General features: G+C 31.9%; 1 protein-coding gene and 1 pseudogene across 1 annotated transcript; one reads left to right on the forward strand and one right to left on the reverse strand.

Annotated features, from left to right (window-relative positions):
- Positions 1–13413: 13413 nt before the first annotated feature.
- Positions 13414–21170, forward strand: LOC110730327 (histone-lysine N-methyltransferase, H3 lysine-9 specific SUVH6-like). Its single transcript, XM_021910125.1, has 3 exons — positions 13414–17408; positions 18687–18841; positions 19980–21170. Exon 1 carries the CDS (start codon positions 15701–15703, stop codon positions 16841–16843), a length of 1143 nt encoding a protein of 380 aa, XP_021765817.1. The 5' UTR covers positions 13414–15700; the 3' UTR covers positions 16844–17408; positions 18687–18841; positions 19980–21170.
- Positions 21171–21257: 87 nt separating this feature from the next.
- On the reverse strand, positions 21258–24525 carry LOC110730060 (annotated as a pseudogene).
- Positions 24526–24687: the final 162 nt, after the last annotated feature.

Raw genomic sequence — 24687 nt, forward strand, 5'->3', positions numbered from 1 at the left:
GTTTGTCAACCATTGTACTAGCCGGGTTTTCAACTGTTGTGCTAGCCAGTTCCATAACAGGATGTTTGTCAACTGTTGTACTAGCCGGGTTTTGAACTGTTCTGCTAGCCAGTTTCACAATAGGAAGCTTGTGAACTAGCCGGGTTTTCAATGGTTTGGTGCTCTTAGAAGATGCCAATATTGATCCCTTCTTCTTGGGTTCAGGTTCTACTTGATAAACCTCTTCATCATCATCATAGATGTCAACCGCGTAAAATGGTTTAATCGTCTTACACTTCCTATGCAAAGTCTGCCTAGTAGGAACACTAGGAGTATAATTCATCTTTTCAAAGTCTCGTTTGTTAACTTTTTTTGTTCTCCTTTGTGGTGCCATTTGATATTTCTAGGCTGCATTGCCAAAAAAAACAATTAAATAGATTTTCAATGTTTAGAACAGAATAATTACATAATGTAAAGGTGATCATGTTGATCATTTAGCAAATATCAAGCATATTATTTTGGATTTAAGTTGTGTTAATTTATTTCCCCTAGCATTTTTGATATTTTCTGTAATAATGTGTAAGTTAATTTAGGCCAGCTACTGTTTCTAACATCCGATTTGCAGCCTAAGATCATATAATATGTGTAGTAGACATTACAATTTATAAAGTTACATCTATATTATTTCAATGTTACATACTCATGATTGATGATCACTCAATGATTATATTTGTAAATTATAAAACATGTATCAATATCACCATTAGTAGTTTTGGGATCTAAACACAAGGTCAACTTTATTGTGATGTAAAAATAACACAAGATAGTTATTGAAAATTATTGAAAAACACTAGATAGTTATTGAAATATTGGAAGTTTTTCAAAATAAAACTTTTTTTCTTATAAGAAAACTAGCATCATAGATTCATAGGTCTCATACTAATGCGTATTTGTCGTTTATGTAGTGTCAAATTGTCAATTATTGTTGTATCGTCACCTAGATAATTATTGTATAGCTTTATATATTAGTTATACACATAGATTTGCTTTAAGAAAAAAAAAATTTATGTAATGATCTATAATGCCCCTTTTGATAGATAAATAAAAAAAAAAAAAAGAGAGAGAGAGAGAGAGAAAAAGAAATTTTAGATAAAAAAGAAATTATTTTTTCACATTTTTGCCTGAAATAAACAAATAATAAATATGTAATAATTTATATATCGTATCTAATATATTTTTATTAGATGAATCAAATTTTATATTTTCGCTGATTAAAAAAAATCAAAAACTTTTTATATGCTTATTTGGTAATATAAATTATAATGTTGGGCCAATTTTAAATCTTTTTTTTTTTTTTGCAATTAAAGCGCAATAACTAAGAGGACCATTATTTCTTTCAAAAAAAAAAAAAATTAAAACTAAGAGGACCGTTATTCGTAAAAAAAACACAAAGTATAAATTTAAAAGGTTTTTAAAACAATTTTTACTTTGTCTAGATCCGTATGTATATTTTTGTATGTAAAATCTTTTTGTGTGAAAAAACAATTTTCACATCGAATTTTTGTCACTAAAATAAAAAATTCCGAAATTTTAAATAAAAATAAAGAATGATTATTGTGTCATTTGATCGAATTTTTGTACAAAGAAAATTATATTTTATATTCGCAAAAAATTACCACACTCGTTCTAAATGTGATGTCTATCTAACTAACATTTGTCATGAAATATATATATATATATATATATATATATATATATATATATATATGGAGTATACAAAAATGAGCATACAAAAATCTATGAGAAATAACATTTGTCATGAAACTCATTTTGTGACAAACCATAAATTAGGATCATCTATTTGCACCTAAAAAAATATATTTAGATCATCTATTTGCACCAAAAAAAATAAATTGGATCATCTATTTGCACCAAAAAAAATTGGATCATCTATTTGTAAACAAGGTCAATCAAGTCAACCAATTTTATTTTTTTTACTATCACATGTATAGATCTATCAAGTAGAAAATCAATTTTGAGATCAAAATATAATTCAGTAACGGCGAAAGATTATTTAAGAATAATATATCACGAAAAAATAATTATTGTACAAAATTGTTTCTCACATAAATCTTTAATAGAATTGGTAACCATAACCTTCATTTATGATTCATAAGCAAGGTAAAGCGCAAAAAATGGGATCGGATCAAATTTTACCTTAAACTTTGATGGTGATCAGTTGAGAATCCCGAGAAACCTCACACAGAGACAGACAATTTGGCAAGTGGCGATGGTTCACTGGTAAATTTTTGAGAATTCTGAGATGACTCACAGATTAAAAAATTGAAAACGGCGTCTGAAAATTAGGTTTAAGAGGATGCTAATATATAATATGTTATAAATGTATGAGGTTTATATAGACAAGTCATTTTTCAACTTTTTGGCTAGAGGAAACAGTGTCATATTATCCAAAAATTTAAACACATGCCGGTACTTATTGATAGAAGTTTATGTTGTATTAAAGATTAAAAATACCTTTATTTTAAATATTATTTACAACGATTAGATATTTTATACTCACACTATGTGAAAAATCATTGCAAATAATATAAAAGGGAGGTGGTATATTATTACTTCCTCCGTCCCTTAATTATATGTCTACTTCTTTCTATTATGTGAGTAATAAATGAAAGAAATAGGCAAATAATTAAGGGACGGAGGAAGTATTGTCATATTTATATTTATGTAGACAAGACATAATTTTTTTTCTATATTACTCCATCTTTCTTATAAAGTTGAATACATTTATCACCTTTATATACTCAATCTCACTGCATTAAAGGTTATTTGGTTGTAACAATTTACAAAAGAGCAACACTATTTATACAAATACTTTCTCTGTTTTATTTTAAATGCAACAATTCTCATAATAGGCTTGTTGCTTCCTTTTATTACCAATATGTGCATTGTATAAAAATTTTAAAATTAATAATAGATCGAGACGAATTTATCAAAATCCCTAATGATTATATTTTTCCTTAACTATAAACTAATAAAATTAGTCAAAATTTAAAATATATAAATAGTGTAAAAGTCAAAAGGAAAATGAAGGAAGTATACCACAATTGTAAGGATATGTGAATTTGTGATTTTACCACCCTCCACCAATATTATCAGTTCATACTCGATTGCTCGTGATTGTAAGAAGGAAATTGAAACTTATGCTTGTAAGAAGGACATTGAAGACCGTAAACTTACATTTTTGAGGAATCTCAAATCATCCTTGTTAGAGGACCAACTCAACCAAAAGCTTAAGCTAATTGTTAAGGCTCAGGAATATGTTTTATACTCTATCACTCCCCCTCACATGAAAAGCCCTTTGGGCTTGAAATGTGGCTGCAACACAGGCCCACCCATACCTGATGCGAATAATTTCAATTTGAAGGAGGGGTGGATGAGATTTGAACCCGTGACCTTTGTGTCATGCTGGCTCCGATACCATGTTATAGGACCAACTCAACTAAAAGCTTAAACTGATGGTTGAAGCCCAGGAATATGTTTTATACTCTATCACTCCCCTTCACATGAAAGGCCCTTTGGGCTTGAAATGTGGATGCAACACAGACCCACCCATACCTGATGCGAATAATTCCAATTTGAAGAAGGGGCGAATGAGATTCAAACCCGTGACCTTTGTGTTGAAAAAAGGAATTCTCTGCCTCAAATAACTTAGAGGCATAGAAAATGTAACAGCATTAAAAAAAAATGTAGCTAATAATTTCTCCTTATTTTATTACTTTTTTACTTGCTCTACTTTTTTCTTTTTCTTTTTTTCCGACCTTATTTTATTGCTTAATTTTTTTTTCTTTTTTTTTTGAAATTGTTCATAATATTTTACTACTGTGTAATACGGAGTATTTAACTTGAGTTATGACTATTAAAAAAAAAAAATTGAGTTATGAGAGCTAATAAATAAATACACCCCACAGGCCCCACACAAAATAAAAATGACTGTTGCACGAATTAGTGTTTTTTTTTTTTTTTTTTTTTTTTTTTTTTTTTTTTTTTTGTATTTGTATTTGTATTTGTATTTGTATTTGTATTTTTCCTTGGTGTTTGAAAGAGCTACAAGGAACGGGTGATGAGAATCGATCTCAAAATTTCATGAAATCAAGAGTGAAACTCTAACCGCATGAGTTATCTCTCAAACTCATATATATGCCGTATGTGATGTGTAACCAACTAATACACATTTGTCAGTGGGCACAACTACCATTATTGTTAGTTTACCATTATAAAAGGTTAATTTTTAAATTACCATCCAAAAAAGTTTCCATTTTCAAAATAACCACCCATTAAATTTTTATTTTTATTTTACCACCCTTTAAATTCAAAAACTACTCAACTTACCATCCATTTCAAAATTCCGGTGGATTTCATTTATGTGGGTCCCACCTAACGACTCTTAGTGGTAACAGGAAGAAGATGATCAGTAGTAGTGACAATTCAGATAACAAGCTCTTGGTTTTTTTACTTGTTTTCTTTTGGTTTTAGGTTGTCTTGTACTTAATAAACTGGTTTAAAGGGGAGGTGGAGTGAAGACATGGTTGATTGTAATGCTTAAACATAGCCGTTACTAGCCATTGGGTAGGTCCACATGCCAGAAATCCACCAAAATTTTGCAATGGGTGATAATGTGAGTAGTTTTTTAATTTAAGAGGTGGCAAAATAAAATAAAAAATTAAACGGGTGGTTATTTTAGAAATGGATACATAATTGGGTGGTAATTTAAAAAATTTCCTTATTAAAATTATTTTGATAAAATACTTGTAACGCATCTATCTATCTATATATTATACTAAAAGACAAGCGCCTCAATGTGAGACTGACAAATGTCTCTCTATGATTCGCTGCCTTTTTTTAATTTTTTATATATTATACATTTATGTTTCCATATTAAAAAAATATTCTTAATATTTTATTTTAAATAACTACATAAACTATTATAGTAAAGTATAGCAATATTATTTCTAAAATAGTTTTAGGATTATATTTTGGGAAATTGCCTTTATTAATAGCATAGAGTGATATTTCTTTGCTCATGATGTAATCAATTATTATAATAGGTGGTCGTGAAAATGGTTAGAACGTTTATTATAATAAAGTTTGGCAATATTATTGCAACATAATGAGCGAAGGAAAGAATTATACAAGTATTTCGGATTACATAATATGATTTTAATGGTCAGAGAATCTATTATAGTAAAGACTACAAATATAATGACAGCATGATACGGTAAAAATAAAATATTCAAAAAATACAGTAAAAATAAAATATTTTAATTAAAAATATTTAATTCAAATCATAGTATTAAAATAATAAAATAAGATACAATTTTTTTCTGTATTTTCGTCTATATAAATAGTAGCCATAGCCATAACATATATGTCTTTATAATTATCATTTTAAGGTCATATTATATATCTATATTATATAAAGATTAATATATTGTTCTTCAACATGACATTTACTATGATATTTGACCTTACCCCTCTTAAAAAAGCATGGTGAATATATTAAATTAACTTTGATTAAAAATATATATAACTAATGTAATTTTAGATTAATATAGAATCTATGAATTGTTAATATACAAATTATTGAAATTAGATTAACTTAGATTAAAAAATATATATCTAATGTAACCTTTTCCTAAAAAAGAGTCAAACAACATTTTCCTAACAATAATTATGCCAAAAATTTATGCATAGATAATAATTAAAATTTTCGTACAATTTTAAAATATTATTTTTAATTAACATAGATTTGTAATGAAATTTGTATTATAATCTATATAAATAATCGTCATAGTCATAATTGTCTTTATAATTTTTATTTTAAGGTCATATTATATATCTATATTATGTAAAGATTAATATATTGTTCTTCAATATGACATTCACTATGATATTTGACCTTACCCCTCTTAAAAAATCATGGTGAATAAATTAAATTAACTTTGATTATATATATATATATAATGTAATTTTAGATTAATATAGAGTCTATGAATTGTTAATATACAAATTATTGAAATTAAATTAACTTAGATTAAAAAATATATATCTTATGTAACTTTTTCCTAAAAAAGAGTCAAACAACATTTACCTAACAATAATTATGCCAAAAATTTATGCATATATAATAATTAAAGATTTCGTACAATTTTAAAATATTATTTTTAATTAACATAGATTGGTAATGAAATTTATATGAAGAATATTCTCATTTCTATAACCATTAAATTTTCATATTCCTTACTAATTTAATGCTAATATTCAAATTTTAATATTACAGTATAAGAATACATATCCATAAAAAAAATACTACATACATGATTGGGTACTTGATGAAATTTGTCTTTTATTCTTAAAAATCTTAATAAATATCTTTCATTCGTATAAAAATTAACCAATATCCGTATCTATATATTTGTGTTGTATTCTATCAGTTGTTGATTGGTTGTATGGATATTATGTACTCCGTAATTGTTTTTGACACAATGTTTTGCTTAGGAAAAATGTATATAGTGGTGGGTCAAATATAAGGTAAGTCATTATTGAGTCTAAAATTTTAGTAAATACGACGAGTAAATCAAATATTCGATTTGTATAGCTGCTGAAAGTGAATAGTATAGTAAGAAAATTTTAGTTTTTATGTACGGGGGGTAGGAAAGATTTACTCATTTAGTCTATATCTCTTATAGTTATGTGGATTATTATTCATTTATTTTTCAAATAAACAAATAACATTATATATAAAAAAAGGAAATAAAATAAAATAAATCCAAATGACATATTTAATTTGTTAGTGAAAATGAACCCTTTGAATTATGTTAGTTTTTTTTTCTTTTCCTACGGGATTAATAATGTTTTTTACAAAAAATTAATAAATTGATTTATAAATCATGCATCGCACGGGCCCGCTAGTTTACCAACTCTAATCAACTCCTTATAAAACATGCCTTGAAAATATGTTCCAAAATCCAAATTTGCAATCAAAAGAATAGGGAGGAGATATTTTTATTTTGGTCAAGGGTCTAAACAAAGATTTTTTATTATTGGATAGTCAAAATCAGTCAAGAAGAAGAAATAGAAGTTGAATTTATTCCATAGTTCAAAATTCAAAATATTTCTATGTTTGGCTGTACATATTCACGGCAACACCTGAAAACAGAAACAAAAAAAATGAAATAGAAAAAAAAAAGCCTCTCATATTCTCTCATCCACCATTAAAACTACCTTAGATGAAATTTCTACGAAATTACTTCAATTCACCTTTAAATAAAAACCCCATTTTCTTCACAAGTTAATTAGAAACCCTTAACCCTTAAACTATTCAAATACTCATCATAATTTCCTTTGCATTGTTCACGTTAATTTCACCTTATTATTTATACCTCTTTAATCTCAACTACTCCAATAATAAGCCCATCGAAGGAGAGTCTGATCGCATACAAGTTAAGCCCGACAACAAAATTCTTAACCATGGAGAGCCGTGAGTCGAAATTTAACAACAATGTCGCATCTGGGTCAGGAACATCAACCCATAACACCAAATATATTGAGTATGTTACGGGTTTTCCTCCCGGGTTCGACTCAAATCTAGTAGGTTCCAACCCGGTTGAGAGGTGTCGATATCATTGGTGGCGAAAGGTTGGAGCCGTGAAGAGTAATCCGGGAAAAAGAGGTGAATATGATAGAATCAAAGTGAAGAAATCATCTATAAATCAGAATGATAACAATGGAGATGAGAGAGCTAAGATTGAGGTTGAGAATATGTTGAAATTGTTTAGGAAGAAGTTTGAGGAAATTTACGAAAATAGAAATAATTTGGGTGATAAAAAGGGGAGAATTGATTTAATGGCGTTGAATGAATTGACTAATGAAGGTAAAATTATAAAAGTGTGTTAATCTATAATTGGTCATGTACCTGGGGTTGTTGTTGGTGATAGGTTTCAATATCGAGTCGAGTTAGTGCTAGTTGGGTTGCACAGACATCTTGAGCGTGGGATTGATACGATGGATTGGGGTGGTACAAAAATAGCTACATGTGTTGTTGCAAATGAAGGGCATTTGGACAATATGAATGATCCTAATGTATTGACTTATATTGGAGAAGGTGGGAATTCCAAGGCGAAAGAGCTCGAAAAACGGCCTAGTGATCAAGAGTTGAAGTGTGGAAATCTTGCTCTATGGGAGAGCAAGAAGTGTAATAGTCCTGTTAGGGTGGTGAAGGGGTTTAAGGTTAACCGGCATTGTCGCGGTCATGTGGTTCAACGGACCGAGTATGTCTATGATGGTTTGTATGAGGTGCGAAGTTGTGAGAAGAAGCAAGGAATTGGATATTTGAGTTTAAGCTGATAAGGTGTCCTGGACAACCTGTTGTTTCTCATGGATGTTTGGAAAATGAGGCTTTAGCCTAATTAAGCTAGATGATTATGTTTAATGGTTATTGTATATATAATAATTGAACGTTGTGTAATGGTCTTTAGGATCATACTAGTTTAGTACTCCGTAGTAAGAGTATATATGATTGTATGAAACCTTGTCTATACTCTAGATTGGGATCAAGCATGGATAGTGTTACCGTATTACACACTCAATATATATGAAAATGAATTGAATTTGGGAATAGGGGCTTTATTTGGTTGATCTACTTGATCATAAAAAATTGAAGGCTAACAAAGTACTCCGTAAGTAAGTCCGTAGTATGGACATAATGAAGGCTATGTTCTCTCTAGGTTAGCCGGTTAAGAGATATTATTGGCTTAGCAATGTAGCATCACATAATGGAGATATGAACATAATGTAGATGTGAACATACTCCGTACTAAAGCTATGTTTTTTATATAACTTACGTAGTATATAAAATAAGTAATACTATGAGTAGTACTATTATCCGTCTCTAAATGATCTATCCTTATTTAATTTTAGGTGGTCTTCAATGATATACCCATTTTAATTTTTTTTACAAGGTCATAAAATCACGCTTTTGCCTTATTTTTTATTGATTAAACTACTCATTATTCTGCAAAATAGCTGTGCAAAAATTAGTTTTCCAATGTATTCCATATTTTTTTTTTGTAGGAGTAAAATTTTACTGTACTATTTTCTCTCTCTACTTTTTTGGTTTTTCTATGTAAATTTATATTTCCAATGTACTTGTATTACTTCCTTATTTTCTTTCTTAATTCTTGTGAAATTTGATTGAATTTTGACTAAATATAGTCAAATATAAATCCTCCATATAAATGCAACATGAAGGATTTATTTTTATCTTAAAAAAAAAAGTCTACTGTAGTAGATAGGGTCATAGCCTTCATAGGGAACAACAAAGAAATATTTACTCCATAGCTCATTAACAACTTCTCACATTCTCAATCGTACAATTACTTCTGTTTTTTCAAATTGACACCGTTTGACTTTTATATTATTTACACATTATATTTTAACTTGAATTTGTGATTTATAGGTACGGTAAAATACATTATGTGGAATTTTGTTTAAATTGTCTCGATGCATATTTTACTAATATACATCCACTTTTTTATAATTTTACAATGTTTATAATTAGATATATTAAATGTCAAAAACATATACCAATGTGATAATAAAAAGATGTCACGTAAACGAAGGTAATATACAAGTATGGGGGGTAACTATTGAAGAATGGAGATGTAAATACATGCAATTGAGTGGGATTTTGTCATTTTCATGTCTTGTTAAAATAAAGTGGGGGGTATTTCACCATGTCTTGTTACTATCGTAGAACTATGAACCTTGCCAGTATTTCACTGTCATCACTGGAATAAAACTTTAGAGGCAAAACCGCAAGACAAAGTATCATTTGTCATTATCATCCATTCATGGAATTGCATTGACCAATGATTATTTTTAGGAATATTTTTTAAGCAAAGGTCATTACATGTTGCAATCAATTTTACGGTACGACTCACCTATGCTATTTTGTTTGCTTCTTTGTTCAATTTTTGCCAAGTTCAAGCGAATAAATGACCAAAAAAAAAAAAAAAAAATATACTCCCTCCATCGCATATTATTATTTCTGTAATTAATTTGTTTTGGAGATCTATAATATTGTTCTTATTACTATTTTTAAATACGGAGTAGTATGTAAGGATTATTATATTCTCTTTTTTTTTCACCAAAAAAAATATTCTCATTTTTTTTAACTTTATTTATTTTACTTTCTAAATTATCCTTGAATTTTATAGGAACTTATGTGTTTTTTTATTTTAATGTACTTTATCCACTTTTTTCTCCCTTTTCTTAAATATCATGAGGAAAACAAACAAGAACTCTAAATCGGGACAAAAGGAGTAGTCAATTTAATCGTGAACCAATGTGAATGGGTATGATATGGGGTGTGGCTATTTAATTGAAATATGTGATATATTAATCATTAGTGTGTATTGTACATTGTCGATGGTGATAAAATATTGTCATTCGAAATCTTGTTTGAATTGTCTCATTGTAAATTATGTAATTGTAAACCATAAAAATTCAAACTTGCAATATGTAATTAAAGAGGCGGAATATAGAAAAATATACGGGAACAATTTTTTTCATTGATAATTTGTGGGTTACAACTCTCGTAGATCTCTTGATTCCTCTCTCCAAAGGGCTAGGGTTTGATATTTGTTTATAGTACGGGGCCTTGTCGGCTTATTCCATACTATGGACCTACAATGTTTGGTAGTAGGGAGGAGATGAGGTCTTTGTGACTTATTCCATCTGAGCCTAATTAAACCCTAGATTCGGTCCTCTTTATATAGAGAGTCGTAGAGTAAAAGATAATAATCTATGAGATTCAGAAGATAAATATCTTATAATTTTTGATATTATCTCCTTATTTACATATATCTGACACCTAATAATTAACAAAATTTCGGTGTCAACAAATGCCCCCTCGAGACCTGTTGTGGAGATTTGATGTCGGATGCAACTTGGTCTCGAAATTTTCTTGTAGAATTTGAAAGCAAATTTGGTATGCCCATTAAATCTACAGGTTTTGATACTTGAAGAGTGGAGATGAAGAGCGAAAATTGTCCCACCGAGCGTGCCAATTTGTAAACCATAAAAATTTAAACCCCTGCAATATGTAATTAAAGAGGTAGAAAATATACGGGAATAATTATTTTATTAATAATTTGTGAGTTACAACTCTCGCAGATCTCTTGATTCCTCTCTTCAAAGGGCTAGAGTTTGATATTTGTTTATAGTACGGGGCCTTGTCGGCTTAATCCATACTATAGACCTACAATGTTTGGTAGTAGGGAAGAAATGGGTTTTTGTAACTTATTCCATCTGAGCCTCATTTAAACCTATAAACGACGACTGGGAGAAGATGGGGTCTTTGTGACTTGTTCCATCTGAGCCTCGTTTAAAACTTAGATTCGACCCTCTTTATATAGAGATTCGTAGAGTAAAAGATAATAATCTATAAGAAATCTATGAGATTCAGAAGATAAATATCTTATAATTTTTGACATTATCTCCTTATTTACATATATCCGACACCTAATAATAAACAAAATTTCGGTGTCAACAGTAATTATTCACTTTTTTTTATTTATAATTTTACAATGATGATAATTATTAATTAGGGGGCGTTTGGTTCAAACAATGGTATGGATTTGGAATGAGGAATGAAAACTGGGTGGTATAGGGTTGAACTTGATACTTGATTTCATGTGTTCAATAAGTTCAGTTAGTTTTCTTAAAGAAGAATGATAATAGAAAATCAGTATAAATAATTTAAGTTCAATAAAATTAATTTAAGTTCAGTAAAAATAATTTAAGTTCAGCAAATATAATTTTATTTCAGTAAAAATAATTTCAGTTCAGCAAAAATAAGGTGAAGAGAACGGGGCTTACATTAGCATATATGCTTATAGGGGTTATTGTTATTTCCTAATAAGATTGGGATGTCCTATTTATTGGTATCTATTATTTCTTGTATGACCAAGATATCAAATTCATTTCTATTTATTACCAAGATATGACATATGTATCATTAAAATTATTTTTTCCTAGTTATTACCTACTTATTTTTTGCTCTAATTTCATACGATTAAGATATTATATGCTTTTATTAAATAAAGATATCATATTAATATTTCCTATTATTTCTGATTTTCTTTTCATAATTAAAGATATTTTATATATTATCCATTGGCATGGACATCTATATCATTTTCAAGAGATATTAGAGCATCACATGGGATGCTAATACATTCAAGCCAATAAAAAAATAAAGCATTACAATTTAATTTATTTAATTTTAAAATTAAATAAATCCAATCGCCACGTATACAAAATTAACGAATGAGATTTAAGAAATTATAAATTAATTTTAAAAAATAAAATATCTTGTGATATTTATCGAAACACGAATTTTAATATGTGGAGGTCTACACTGTGTGGCCAGGGTCATGTATTAAGAGATTACATATTCATGTGTTACTAATTAATGAGTTACTTGGTTGCTCAGGGGTTACTCTTATGGATGCTTATGAGACTAGACAACTCACGAGCCACTCGAGTTCGACTCGGTCAAAACTCAGTCAATACTAGAGTGAACTCGACTTGAACTTGAGATAGACTTGAAATGTTAATGAGTCGAGTCGAGTTGTTCATTACTCGACTCGAAAGCTCGTAAGAAACTCGAATTTCTTCATATTATATTATATTTACTAAAAATTGAAATACCTTGATAAAAAAATTTATTTTTCCATTAATAATTAATAAATAATCATTATTTATGTACTCATATCATCATATGTATTTCTCATATGACAAAATTAAAGAGAATGAATAGATGTTACACTGAAAAAAAGAGTTCAGCTAAAACGAATCAAATTGCAAGCTACTCGAGATCGACTCAGTCAAAACCCAAAAAAAAAACTTATATAGTAATTACTTTTTGTTGAGGGAGATTGGAGAGATTTATTATCAAAATATTTGTTTGTATTCGTCCAAAAAATAAATAAATCAAAATACAAGTTTATTTTCATGATAAACAAAAAAGTATTTTGCTAGTGTCATTTTTGTAAACAAGTCAACAACTTATATTAAATGTAGGTTATACTAATTTTGATTTATTTACGAACATGTTATGCTGATTGAGATATTTTGTTAATAAATACTTTCTTTTTAGTTGACATGTAATTTTTAGGAAGTTTTTTTTAGTTGACACATTTCCTTTTTGGGGTAAATGTTTTACCCAATTCACATTAATTTATTGTGAACCACTAATATTAGGACATTATGATCGTTTTATCAATACAAAAAAGTCACTATATTAAAATTAAAGGTTATTATGTTAAAATAAAAAGTCATTGTATTATTATAAAGGAAAAATGAAAAAGAAAAATCCAACCTTTTTGCAGTTTGACATTAAAAATTCAATCTTCATTAATCTCATAAAAAATCAACCTTTATACCCAACCTTTTTTAACAGGTTCATTTGACCTTTAACCTGTTAAACATATATATATATATTTTTTTTTTAAATTCTCACTTTCCTTCTCACTCCTCTTTACACCACCATCAGTTCACCACCTTTGCCACCACTTCCCTTAATCACTTTCCTTCTCTCTCCTCTTCTTCCTTCTCCTCCTCCTCCACTCTCCCTCATTCCAAACCAACGCCCAACCACAAGTCCCGCAGCCTCCTCTCATACACAACCTCCTCTTACCTCCCCATTCCTTTTCTATGCCCACCATAACCACCACCCACCATCTCCCTCACCCAACCCCGACAACTTCATCTAAAGGGTTTCGAAATTGGGGCCGAAAATATGAAAACTGGGGCCGAAAATAGGTGGTGCGACAGTGGAGCAGCACCGCCGAATGGAGTGTGCAAGAGAGGAGTTGCGACGGTGGAGTTGTTTGGTATGGGTTGAGTGAGGAGGTGGCTGCAACAACGGCTAATTTGGGTGGAGATGGAGTAGGGAGTAGCAATTGGTGTGCGGTGGAAGTATATTTGGTGGTTGGTTTGGGATTTCGGGCTGTCGAGGCTGGGCGGTTTGGAGTCAGTGGTTGCTGTTGTCTCTAGGTTACGGTGAGCGGTGGGGATGGGGTGGTCAGGTACGATGGGGATGGGATTTCAGGCTGGGCGGTTTGGAGTCGGTGGTTGCTTTTGTCTTTGTGTTACGGTGGGCGGTGGGGATAGGGAGGTTAGGTACGGTGGGGATGGGGTGGTCAGGGAAGGAGGTGTGGTTGGCTTTTCTAATTTTTTATTTTTTTTTGTTTTTTAATGATTAAAAAAATAATCGACCAATTAATGAATATGACACATAACTTACAAAAATCGGTCATCAACAGGTAATGGATCTGTTAGAGAAGGTGGGTTATAAAGGTTGGATTTTTATGAGATTAATGGAAGGTTGAATTTTTATTGTCTGCAAAAAGGTTGGATTTTTAGTTTCCATTTTTCCTATTATAAAGGTCATAAAATGTTATTTTTGACAAATTTAATACTCCCTCCGTTTTTCAATAATTGTTCCATTTCTCCATGCGCGGAGTTTTAGGAGAAATTGGAGAAAGTTATAAAATATAGAGGTAGTGGGGTTGGTAGAAGAATAAAGAATTGTAAAAAGCATAGTAGTGGAGAAATTAGAGGAGAGAGAATATGAATTAATAAAATATGATATTTGTTGGGTCTACTGGTGAGAGAAATGAGTTAAATATTGTAAAAACTTTCCAAATAAGAAAATGGAGCAAGTCTTTAAAAACGGCCGAAAAAGAAAGTGGAGCAAGTATTTAAAAACGGAGGGAGTAATGTACAAATCAATATGAATGATAAAGGTCCTTATGTTAAAATGAGTCGCTATGTTCAACATAACATAGTACTTTGGGTTCGTATAATATTAAAGGTTACACAAATTTTAATAAAGGTTACTATTTATTAACTTTATTAAAATTAAGGTTACTGTGGTTAAAATTAGGATCACTATATTTAATATAATATCAGTTTTACATTTATAGACCTCGGGTCCATAATAATTTACTGTTAACAAGGTTCACTCAAGTTTTTCCTCCCCGATTGTCCTCTTACTCTCTCTCTCTTTAATATATTATATGTGGCTAAATCAAATGCGTCAACTAAATAGGATCAAATGAAATAATTTTTTTTGTTAATCAGGGTGATGGTCACTCAAAATAAAAACTTCTGAATTGCGGAAAAAGAGAAAAGTACGAGTGAAAAATATGAAGGGGCAGTACAACTATACAAGACAAATTTGGAAATATTCACTACAACTCCTGCACTTCTTCTCCATATTTGCCTTCTTGCTTTCAAAATTCTCGTCAATGGAGGTCACTTTCTCCATAACCCCATCAAATACTTCTGCAACAACCTAAACTTTTCAAACTCTAAACCCCACTAAATTAGAACTTCCAAAATCCCAGAAAACTTCAGCATTTATTCTCTCAATGCAACCCTCACATTTCCAATTTACTGGTAAGTTTAATTTTCAAGTTATTCGTCGTTTTTTTTGCCGGAATTCTTCAATTTTAGCCAATTTCTCTCTCCACTAACTCTAAATTTGTCAAAATTTTCCTACATTTTACTTTGAAGAGATACCCATTTTGTCAATTTCATTCTTCCCCTGTTTTTGATACGTGAAAACCTAACCATGGAAATTGTAAATTATGGAAGTAAACATAGTAATAATCATAATTCTAGGGTTACATTTTCTCGTGATTTCCCACCTGGGTGTGGGTGTGTAAATGCAAATTCACCCTTTATGATTTTGTCTGATAAGAAATCAGTTCATCATTATGCAAGAGATTTCCCTCTTGGGTGTTGTCCAAATGGGCCTAAAATCACTCAATTTGGTGGAGATTTAAGTGATTGGAGGCGTGTTGTTGGGGCTGTGAGAAGTAAACAAGTAATGGGTGACAAAGAAGTTTCCAGAAATGTCCAGAATTTGATGGGAAAGGGGAAAAAACCTGTGTTGAGTAGTTTTAGTGAAGTGAAGTCAAAGGAGAGAGAAAAAGGGGTTGACTTGAAGAAACCTGTGTTGAGTAGTTTTAGTGAGGGGAGGTCAAAGGAGAGAGAAAAAGGGGTTGACTTGAAGAAAGCCGAGAAGGTTAAGGGGAAGGGGATAGTTATGAACAATTCTGGGGGGAGTGAGAGGGAGAAAGTGGTTGGAATGTTGAGTTTGTTTAGGAAGAGGTGTAAAGATATTTCAATGAGTGGGAGGGGGGTTAAGAGGGTTGATATAACAGCATATAATGAGTTGAAAAATGAAGGGAAGATTGTGAATAGGTCAGCTGTGATGATTGGGAATGTGCCCTGTGTAGACGTTGGGGATAAGTTTCAGTATAGGATTGAGTTGTTGATTGTTGGATTACATAAGCAGACTCAAGGAGGGATTGATAGTATGGAGTGGCGTGGGGGTAGAATATCGACGAGTATTGTTGCGAATGAGAGGCATTTAGACAAGATGAATGATCCTAATGCCTTGACTTATATTGGGGAAGGAGGGGTTCTTAAGCGCCATGAAGTTGGGGTTCCTCCTGATCAGGAACTTAAGGGTGGGAATCGCGCCTTGTGGACTAGCTGGAAGGAGAAAAGGCCTGTTAGAGTGATTAGAGGGCTTGTTTCTGAGAAGAGTAATAGTCAGAAGTTGTATGTTTATGATGGTTTGTATGAAGTGGGGAAATGGGAGAAAAAGAAAGGACCACAAGGGAATATGATCTTCGAGTTTCAGCTGGCACGTTGTGATGGACAACCTGCAGTTCCATGGCAAGAGTGTAGGAGGTCTCTCTTTTGAGGTTTTGGGTTGTGCCTTTTTGACTGTGCAGATCGAGGGTGTGCACTGCTTGTGTATTTTCGGATTAGTATTGCTTCATTTTGAAAGGTGTTAGTTACTCTAAGTCTCTAATTATTAGCCTAGAATGTTTGTGATTAAGAATCATGTGATTATTTTGATATATTGTCACACTTGTTAAGGCTAATATAGTTTGTAGGAGTCTATACTGGTCTGTTAAAGCTATTAGATTATGCAGATACTGAACATGTGACCCTTCATGGTTTATCTAGTGATAAAAGACACGGTGCTCCTTCATTTTCTTATTGCAGTCTTCATTCTCAAGGTCTTCTGTTTCTAAGATCAAAATCTTTGCATCCATTTCTGTACTTCATTTTATTGTATTTCTTCCGATTATTGTCTGGGAGGGTAAGGGTTAGGAAGGGGAGGCAGAAATGGTTCTGCAAGGTAGCTGTTGCTTGTCTAAATTCACAGGTAATGAAGGTCTTGGAAGCATAGGGCCAAACGCGAGCTATGCATTAGCAGAAATTATGCAGTCCGTGATCTTTTATGCTGATCTAGACGGAAGGTAAAATTACTCTTGTTTTTTTATGAGAGATAATGAGTGATGGTTTCGAATAGAGTGGTGATGTAAAACATCTACTGTGGCAATTTTGAATGTCTTACTCTGTAGAATATGTCTCATCTATGTTTATGTTAAAACTTAGCATTGGTGAACATTTGGTTGCATCTGTACTTGAATAGGCACATGGAACTAAATAAAGCTAATATAAGAGAAACTTACGAATTTTTGCCATACAAACTTTTGCTGGTCCTCAGAAAATTAGCCTAATTCTTCTCATGTGCACTTACAAACTCTGTTTAAGAGGATGAGTGTTTCTACTTTATAAACATGATAGAAGGCTTGATTCTTTCTTAACTGGTTAGTCGTGCATACTTTCTTTTTGGACAATTTCTTTGCAAAAACATCCTGTGCAGTATTAGAATGCTCTTATTTCTAGTATGTACCTAGATGGTTAGATCATTATGAAGATGCGTAGATCATGTTTTCAGTGGGTCAGATCTCTATTTGTTAAGAAGGTTCTCAAGGTTTATTTATGAATTGAGGATTTTGCAGATGGTACTTGGATTTGACGAGAATATAATAAGATATCTTATTTATTAAACGCCACATATGCAAGTAAGTCATGTCGCCATGATGAGAACAACTCTTCCTGCATTAACTCGAGTAGTTGCATTAAACTGTAATGATGAAGAAGCAATAAAAAATATTAGATACAAATAAAACATAAAGCAAACCAGTTTTTCTGTTAACAACTATCCATGTTTATGTCTGTCACATCCTCTGTTGTATATTTTGTTGTGTGAAATGCTATATTGCTATGCATGAGCTTCATGGTACACCATAGCCTATCTTTACCCCTGTGACCCGTCTTTAGCTGAGATTTAATGATGTGGGATAGTTATGTAAAATGCTTTTTAAATGCTTGAATAAAGCTTAATAAATTCAGCTTTTGTAGTAGAATCGAAACATAACAATGTGGATCATGGAAACCAGTTGATGTACTTGAGTTGACTTAGCTTGTGATTTAATGTGATGTGCCATGACTCATGAGTATGTAAAAGATAATTTCTGGAGCCTATTTCTGAATACTGGCTGAATGTGGCTTCTGATCAAGAATTGTTAAGGGTGCATACAGTTGGACTTCTCAAGACCTGATAGATTGTGTACTGATTCTTCTTTGTGTTCATGCTCATGTTCTTCTGCTATTTATCACATAATATGAATGTTTGTTTTAGACAGAAAGGGGAAATGATTTATTTGTTTCTTGTATGATTTTGGCAGGAAGCTTGTCAGTGGATGACATTGCTGGCTTAACAGAAATGTTTATGTCAATAGATACTGGTAATTGTAATGCTATCACATTCAAAGAGCTCAAAGCTGGTTTGAGAAGATGGTTCAAACCTCAAAGATTAGAGATGTGTGATCTGAAAAGTGCGGTAAGAATTTAGCTATTATGAAATGGAATGTCACTTTTGCAATTCCTCAACTGCTACACCATTAACTAAACCTTCTTGTTTGTTTCTGTTTGATAATCTTCTTTGCTGCAATTGTTTCTTTACTTTCATATTTGGCAATAATGGATTTGGTAACATAGTGTTAGGCAGCTTATTTACTTGACTGATGACCTCTTTTTGCTAGTTTTTCTTTGGATGATCAGACAAATTGAAGTAGGATTGCAAGAATATAATAGGATTTGTATATAGTTAAGACTGAGCCTGAAAGTAATGGTGATTTTATGTATTATAAGCATTATTACTTGTATTAATTAATTTTCTAATTTACCCTTAATGCATGTGTTGCTTACCTGAGGCATGTCCATAAGAAGGTACACCTTGCATGTATTCACCTTGTACTCTAACCAAGTTCTACTTGGTAAGTGTTAAGCTTTGTTATTTTGTGGTCAAAACTCAAAAGGTCAAGTTTCAGGGGTGTGATTTCCTTCCCTCAACCCTCAAGGTGCCTAGGCTTCTATGATAGGGGCTCACTCCTAAGATAGAAGGCCCGACTCAAGCCCCGTACTTGTAAAATCCAAATCGAGCACCTTGTCCATATGAATTTATTATTCTTTTAGTTATTATACTTTGTTTCAAATTTTATTTGACTATCCATTAGGTTTCCCACACAAATTAGGTATTAGTTGTTAGATCATTTGTAACAAGAATAAACTATAGAAATCCAATGTTCTGCTTCTACAGCCTATAATGCATTTTTCATTTTTCAGTAGTGTATCTTTGCAATGTTATCAACTCTTCGGCGCTCCTTTGATCATGTAAAAATCTTGGATAGGACCGTATAATCACTATGATTTGTTACCTTAATTAAAGATCTCTAATTGTGTGGTACTTGACTACGTGTAGAGCGGATCTTTGTATGTAACCTAAGAAACAGCAAATATGTAGCTGTAAGCTGTAAAGTCCCAAAACTCACTCTAGCCTTATGTCTTAATAGTGGGAGCCTATAATTTTAACTGCAGAAATTCTTCAGTCTTTTTCTATCTCTTACTCTTAGCCTTGTAAATCTCCCTTAATCACATTAAGTTTCTCAGCGAGAATTATTTGATTTTATTTTCCCCAGCATCAGTCATGGAAGGGGAATTGAAAAGATTGAGAGGAGTTGTTCCAACGTACACTGGAAAATGGGGTGCTCTGACCAGTGTGAGAAGGAAGAGATTTTGGCTCGGAACTTATGAAAAAGAAATCGATGCAGCTGTTGCGTATGACAGAGCGTGTCTGAAGCTTTGTAGACATAAGTTACTCAATTTTTCATTTGATACTAATGAGTGTGAGTTTCAAAGCAACTACTCTTTTGAAACCATAGTATCCATGATAAAAGATGGAACTTATCCTGAGAATTATGCTCAGTTTTTGGCCAAAAGACAAAATCTTGGTGGTGGTGTTGGGAGCGGGGAAACTGGAAGTGCTTGTATCCCCAAGCCACATGAACCAGTTATGGTCTTTGGCGTGCGAATTGGCTAAAGACCTTAAACCCTAGTCCTGTTTAGATCCTTTGATGAATCTTTGTTTCTGGTTATTTGATAAACTGAAAGTGCTTGTATCCCCAAGTTGCATGAACCAGTTATGTTGTTTGGCATGCAAATTGGCTTAAGACCTTAAACCCTAGTCCTGTTAGATCCTTTGATAAATCTTTGTTTCTGATTATTTTCTCAGAATTAGATCATTCTTTTGATGCTTTATGTAGAAGATTGTCATTTAAAGTTTATCCTATGAATGTTTTAAGACTTAATTTTATATAGCATGCTTTATTTGTTCTTGATCTGTTATTCACATCAATAATTAGCCTATTGGCTGTTGAACTTCTCCCTGCATCGCTGCAGATGCGGGGAGAGTAGTTCGACAAATGTATGAGCTGCAGGTTGTGCAATCAAATGTGAGGGTATATGTGAAGTCCACACAATTACAGATACTGCTGGTGGATTTTTACAGGCCCTTAACCATCAATGTTGTTTCAATTGATCATCCAGTAATGTAGGTTTTTTTTTTTTTTTTAGACATTCTTATATTCTCCATTACAATAGACGAAAATTTCAATGCCTGCCTATTAGTTGTGACCTTATCTGGGACACTGCATTTTAATATTAAATTTTTGTGCAGTATTGTGACTATTGTCTTATTTATATCAATACTTCTGGAAATGTTTTGAGAATCATATCAAGTGACCCGTATATCTTTCTGCAATACTTTGATTTTGTGTTTTGCTGTTTTATAGGATAAAAATTGATTGGAGCAAACATCTTAATTCACAAGATAAAACTAAATAAATTTATACACGTTTATATCCTCAAACAAAAATAGACGTTTACAAATAACATTATAGAAAAATTATAACTAAAATTTAGCTTGTATATATAATGTAATTCTGAATAACTGAACCTATCCACAAGTTGTTGTGAAACTCAGTTACGTCGCTAGCATCAACAATGATATCTGTATTTAAACTTTCTAGGATCGTTCCGGACTCGTTAATTTTGATTGGTTTAGTCGGGTTTTGAGAAATCCAAAAATCACCATTTGAGTTCCTGTTGATGTTATCTGGTCGTCCTGAAAGTTGGATAAATAGCTCGGCAGTTCCAGCTTTAGTACCGGTAAGCCAATACTTTTGCACTTGATATGTTGATGTTTCCGTAACAAGAATAAAATCTTTCTTCTTGCTCAACGCAACCCCATTTGCGAAGGAAAGACCTCGCATTAGAACAGTTACGCGTCTTGACTTGGGATCATATCTTAGCAGTCTTCCACTTCGATCACTTCTAGTAATCGCCCGAAATTCCCTATACATACAAAAAAGAGTTAGCCCCTACACAACTAGAAAATAGTACTCTGATATGCGTGAATTGAAATAAATTGAATCAATTATATACCATGACCGGTCTCAGAGTCAAATTCTAAAGCGTTTAAAAAATGAAATGGAACCTCTTTGGCACTGGTCGCGATAGAAGTTGCAACACCACCATTTCGACCAACCTTAACTAATCCAACACTTGAATCAGTCACATACAGTTCGCACGTTGCTGTGTTGAACTTCAAGCCCAATGGCCTACCACAATATTGTTCTGCCGGGGAATCATTTAATCTATCACATGCATCTGACCTGGAAAATACAAAATTTATTCCTTTAGAGTAAAATTTAAGATATAAATTGACAACAATAAAAATCATTTTACTAATATTAGTTACCGATTTGTTTATGATAATTAAGCATGCGTTAAAATAATAATAAAATAAAAAAACCTACTCAAACTTTTTTATTTTTTTTTTTTAATAAAAACGCCATTTTTTTTTTAATTATTTTTTTTTGCTTTTGCTTAAACGATACTACATTATATTAGTTAATCATAGGATTAGGACATAAAAAAATATGAATACCTCTCAGGATAGGTTATTGCAAAAACAGTCCATCCAACGGAATGACCTTGCCACTTAAGTATTCTACCATCTGAAACTCCAACGTACGGACCATTGCCCTCACAATCAAATGCAATAGATTCGGCTCCAGTCGCACCAAATCCCAGTGGAAGACGATGATATTGTCTTCCCTGTGGATGACGTTCAATTCTTGGTATTTGATTTCTAGGCGTATGTCCTCTTGGAATAAATGGAAATTGGGATTGACATTGTACTATAAAATTATTCAAGAAAAAAAACAAAAAACTAAAGATTGCGAGTTTTTGCATGGTTTAGGGATTTTCGGCTTGAAAAGTTTTATTAGAAACAATGGTAAATATTACGAACTAGTGTTTCCCTTAGCTCGTCAAGTGAAGAGGGAAAACTAAGGTAGACTGTAAACAGTTTTAGAAAAACTCTATAGTTGGAGGGTGTAATATTGATCCATATATACTACTACAAGTCTTATAATCCTAGTCCTAATCATATTAGAAAACCTAAAACCATGAGTATAAAAGTATACAAAATATATTCTAAACCTATGACAAATATTATCTTTATGTAATATCTATCACGTGTAGATTTATATGAGTAGCTTTTTCCTACCGCCTCTATACTACTAGCTTTGTTCTTATTTTTTTTTCTTTTTTTTTGTTATAGAAAAATTCCATAATTCTTAAAGAAAGGCAATGATTTTTTTTTTATAATTTTTTTTTAATGGATATGATTTTCTATAACTTTCTTGTCATTTAATCTTATATTGAAATTGTTTAATTTTTATTTTTTGCACTAATAAAACTAAAAAGCTCGTAACATGCTCTATATGTTGACTATTTTTCCAAATTTAGGTGTTACACAGACGATCTCCGTGCCTTTTAAATTATCTATAAATTTTAGGAAAATTTGCGAGGAAGGTCCTTTTATGAGGTCGACCTTGTGTGGAAGGTCTTTTTATGAAAAAGGTGGCACGAAAGGTCCTTATATGAACATTGGGTTGCGAGGAGGGTCCTTTGACCGTTCTCCGGCGTTGACCAAAATTTTCCGGCCATTTAAAATCACGTGCAAATCACGTGACCCCTTAAGTTCCCTTTTTTTTCCCCTCTTTTCTCACGATTTTCCCTCTATCCCCCATTTCTCCCTTATGAAACCCTAATTTTAGAGCAAAATTAATCCTTAATCTTCAATTCTTATCCCTGAAATTACAATTGAAGGCCAATTAAAGACATTCAACCATAGCCGGTGTTGCGTGCTCTTCTTTCCTCCTCACCTTAGTGTTATTGCTTGAACTTTTCCCCATCGTCTTCTTCGTTCTTTAATTTTCGCCAATTATTGGCCTGGTGGGTGGGTGTTCGTGGGGGTCGTGGGTTTGGGTTCTAGTGGGGTGGATGTTCGAGGTGTGGGTTTTAATGGGTGGTTTTCGTAGGTGGCCGGTTCTCAATGAGTATAGGTGGTTGTGGGTAGATCTAGGGTGGTTGGTTAGTTTGGATCGGTGGTTCCGGTGAAATTAAACACTATAACAACCACAATTCTAATTCTAATTGTTGTTTCCAAGCTTAATTTAAAGGGGAAACAGGGAAATTAAGGGAAAATAGGGGAAAAAATTAATTTTTGGCTGAGAAAAATTGGTCAAACGGCCGAAGGGCCTGTTCACATTTACTTAACTGAGCTGAACTGAACTGATTGGAGCTGAACTGAACTGAACTGATAAGAGCTGAACAGAACTGAACTGAATTTAATTGAGCTGAAATAAATATTTTATGAGAGAGGGAAATTAAGAGTTGAACTGAACTGATTGGAGCTGAACTGAACTGAACTGAACTAATTGGAGCTAAACTGAAATTAAGTAAATGTGAACAGACTCGAAATTTGGTCAACGGACCCTCCTCGTAACCCAATGTTCATATAAGGACCTTTCGTGCCAGTTTTTTCATAAAAAAACCTTTCACACAAAGTCGACCTCATAAAAGGACCTTCCTCGCAAATTTTCCTAAATTTTATAAATAATGATTTTTAATATTGACCAACTTATCCTCTTAACAAATTTAATATTCCTTGCTTAATAAGTTAATATGGAGTACAAGAACAAATTACAAGCAGGAGTAAAAAAAGAAATAAATAAATAAATAAATAAATAAATTTTCTAAAAATAAATGAGAACGCAACAAAGCAAAAATAAAAGAACCGCCTTCTACTAATGCCAAATTTTTGCTTTCATCCATTTTTCGCTTTCTCTCTCTTCAACTTCCTCACACCAGTCAATTGCTGAGTATTTTCTCACTTGATTCTTCAAGCTTTCTCTCTCTTCAAACTTCGTCTTCTCACCATTTTTAACTCTCTCTTTTCTTTACGCAACACAATTTCTTCCATTTTTTTTCTGGGTT

This window comes from Chenopodium quinoa, unplaced genomic scaffold (genome assembly GCF_001683475.1).
Source record: "Chenopodium quinoa cultivar QQ74 unplaced genomic scaffold, ASM168347v1, whole genome shotgun sequence".
NCBI classification, from domain to species: domain Eukaryota; kingdom Viridiplantae; phylum Streptophyta; class Magnoliopsida; order Caryophyllales; family Amaranthaceae; genus Chenopodium; species Chenopodium quinoa.

Excerpts from the sequence above, each read along its gene's own strand:
- LOC110730327 (XM_021910125.1), top strand. The coding sequence starts at position 15,701 with ATGGAAATTGTAAATTATGGAAGTAAACATAGTAATAATCATAATTCT.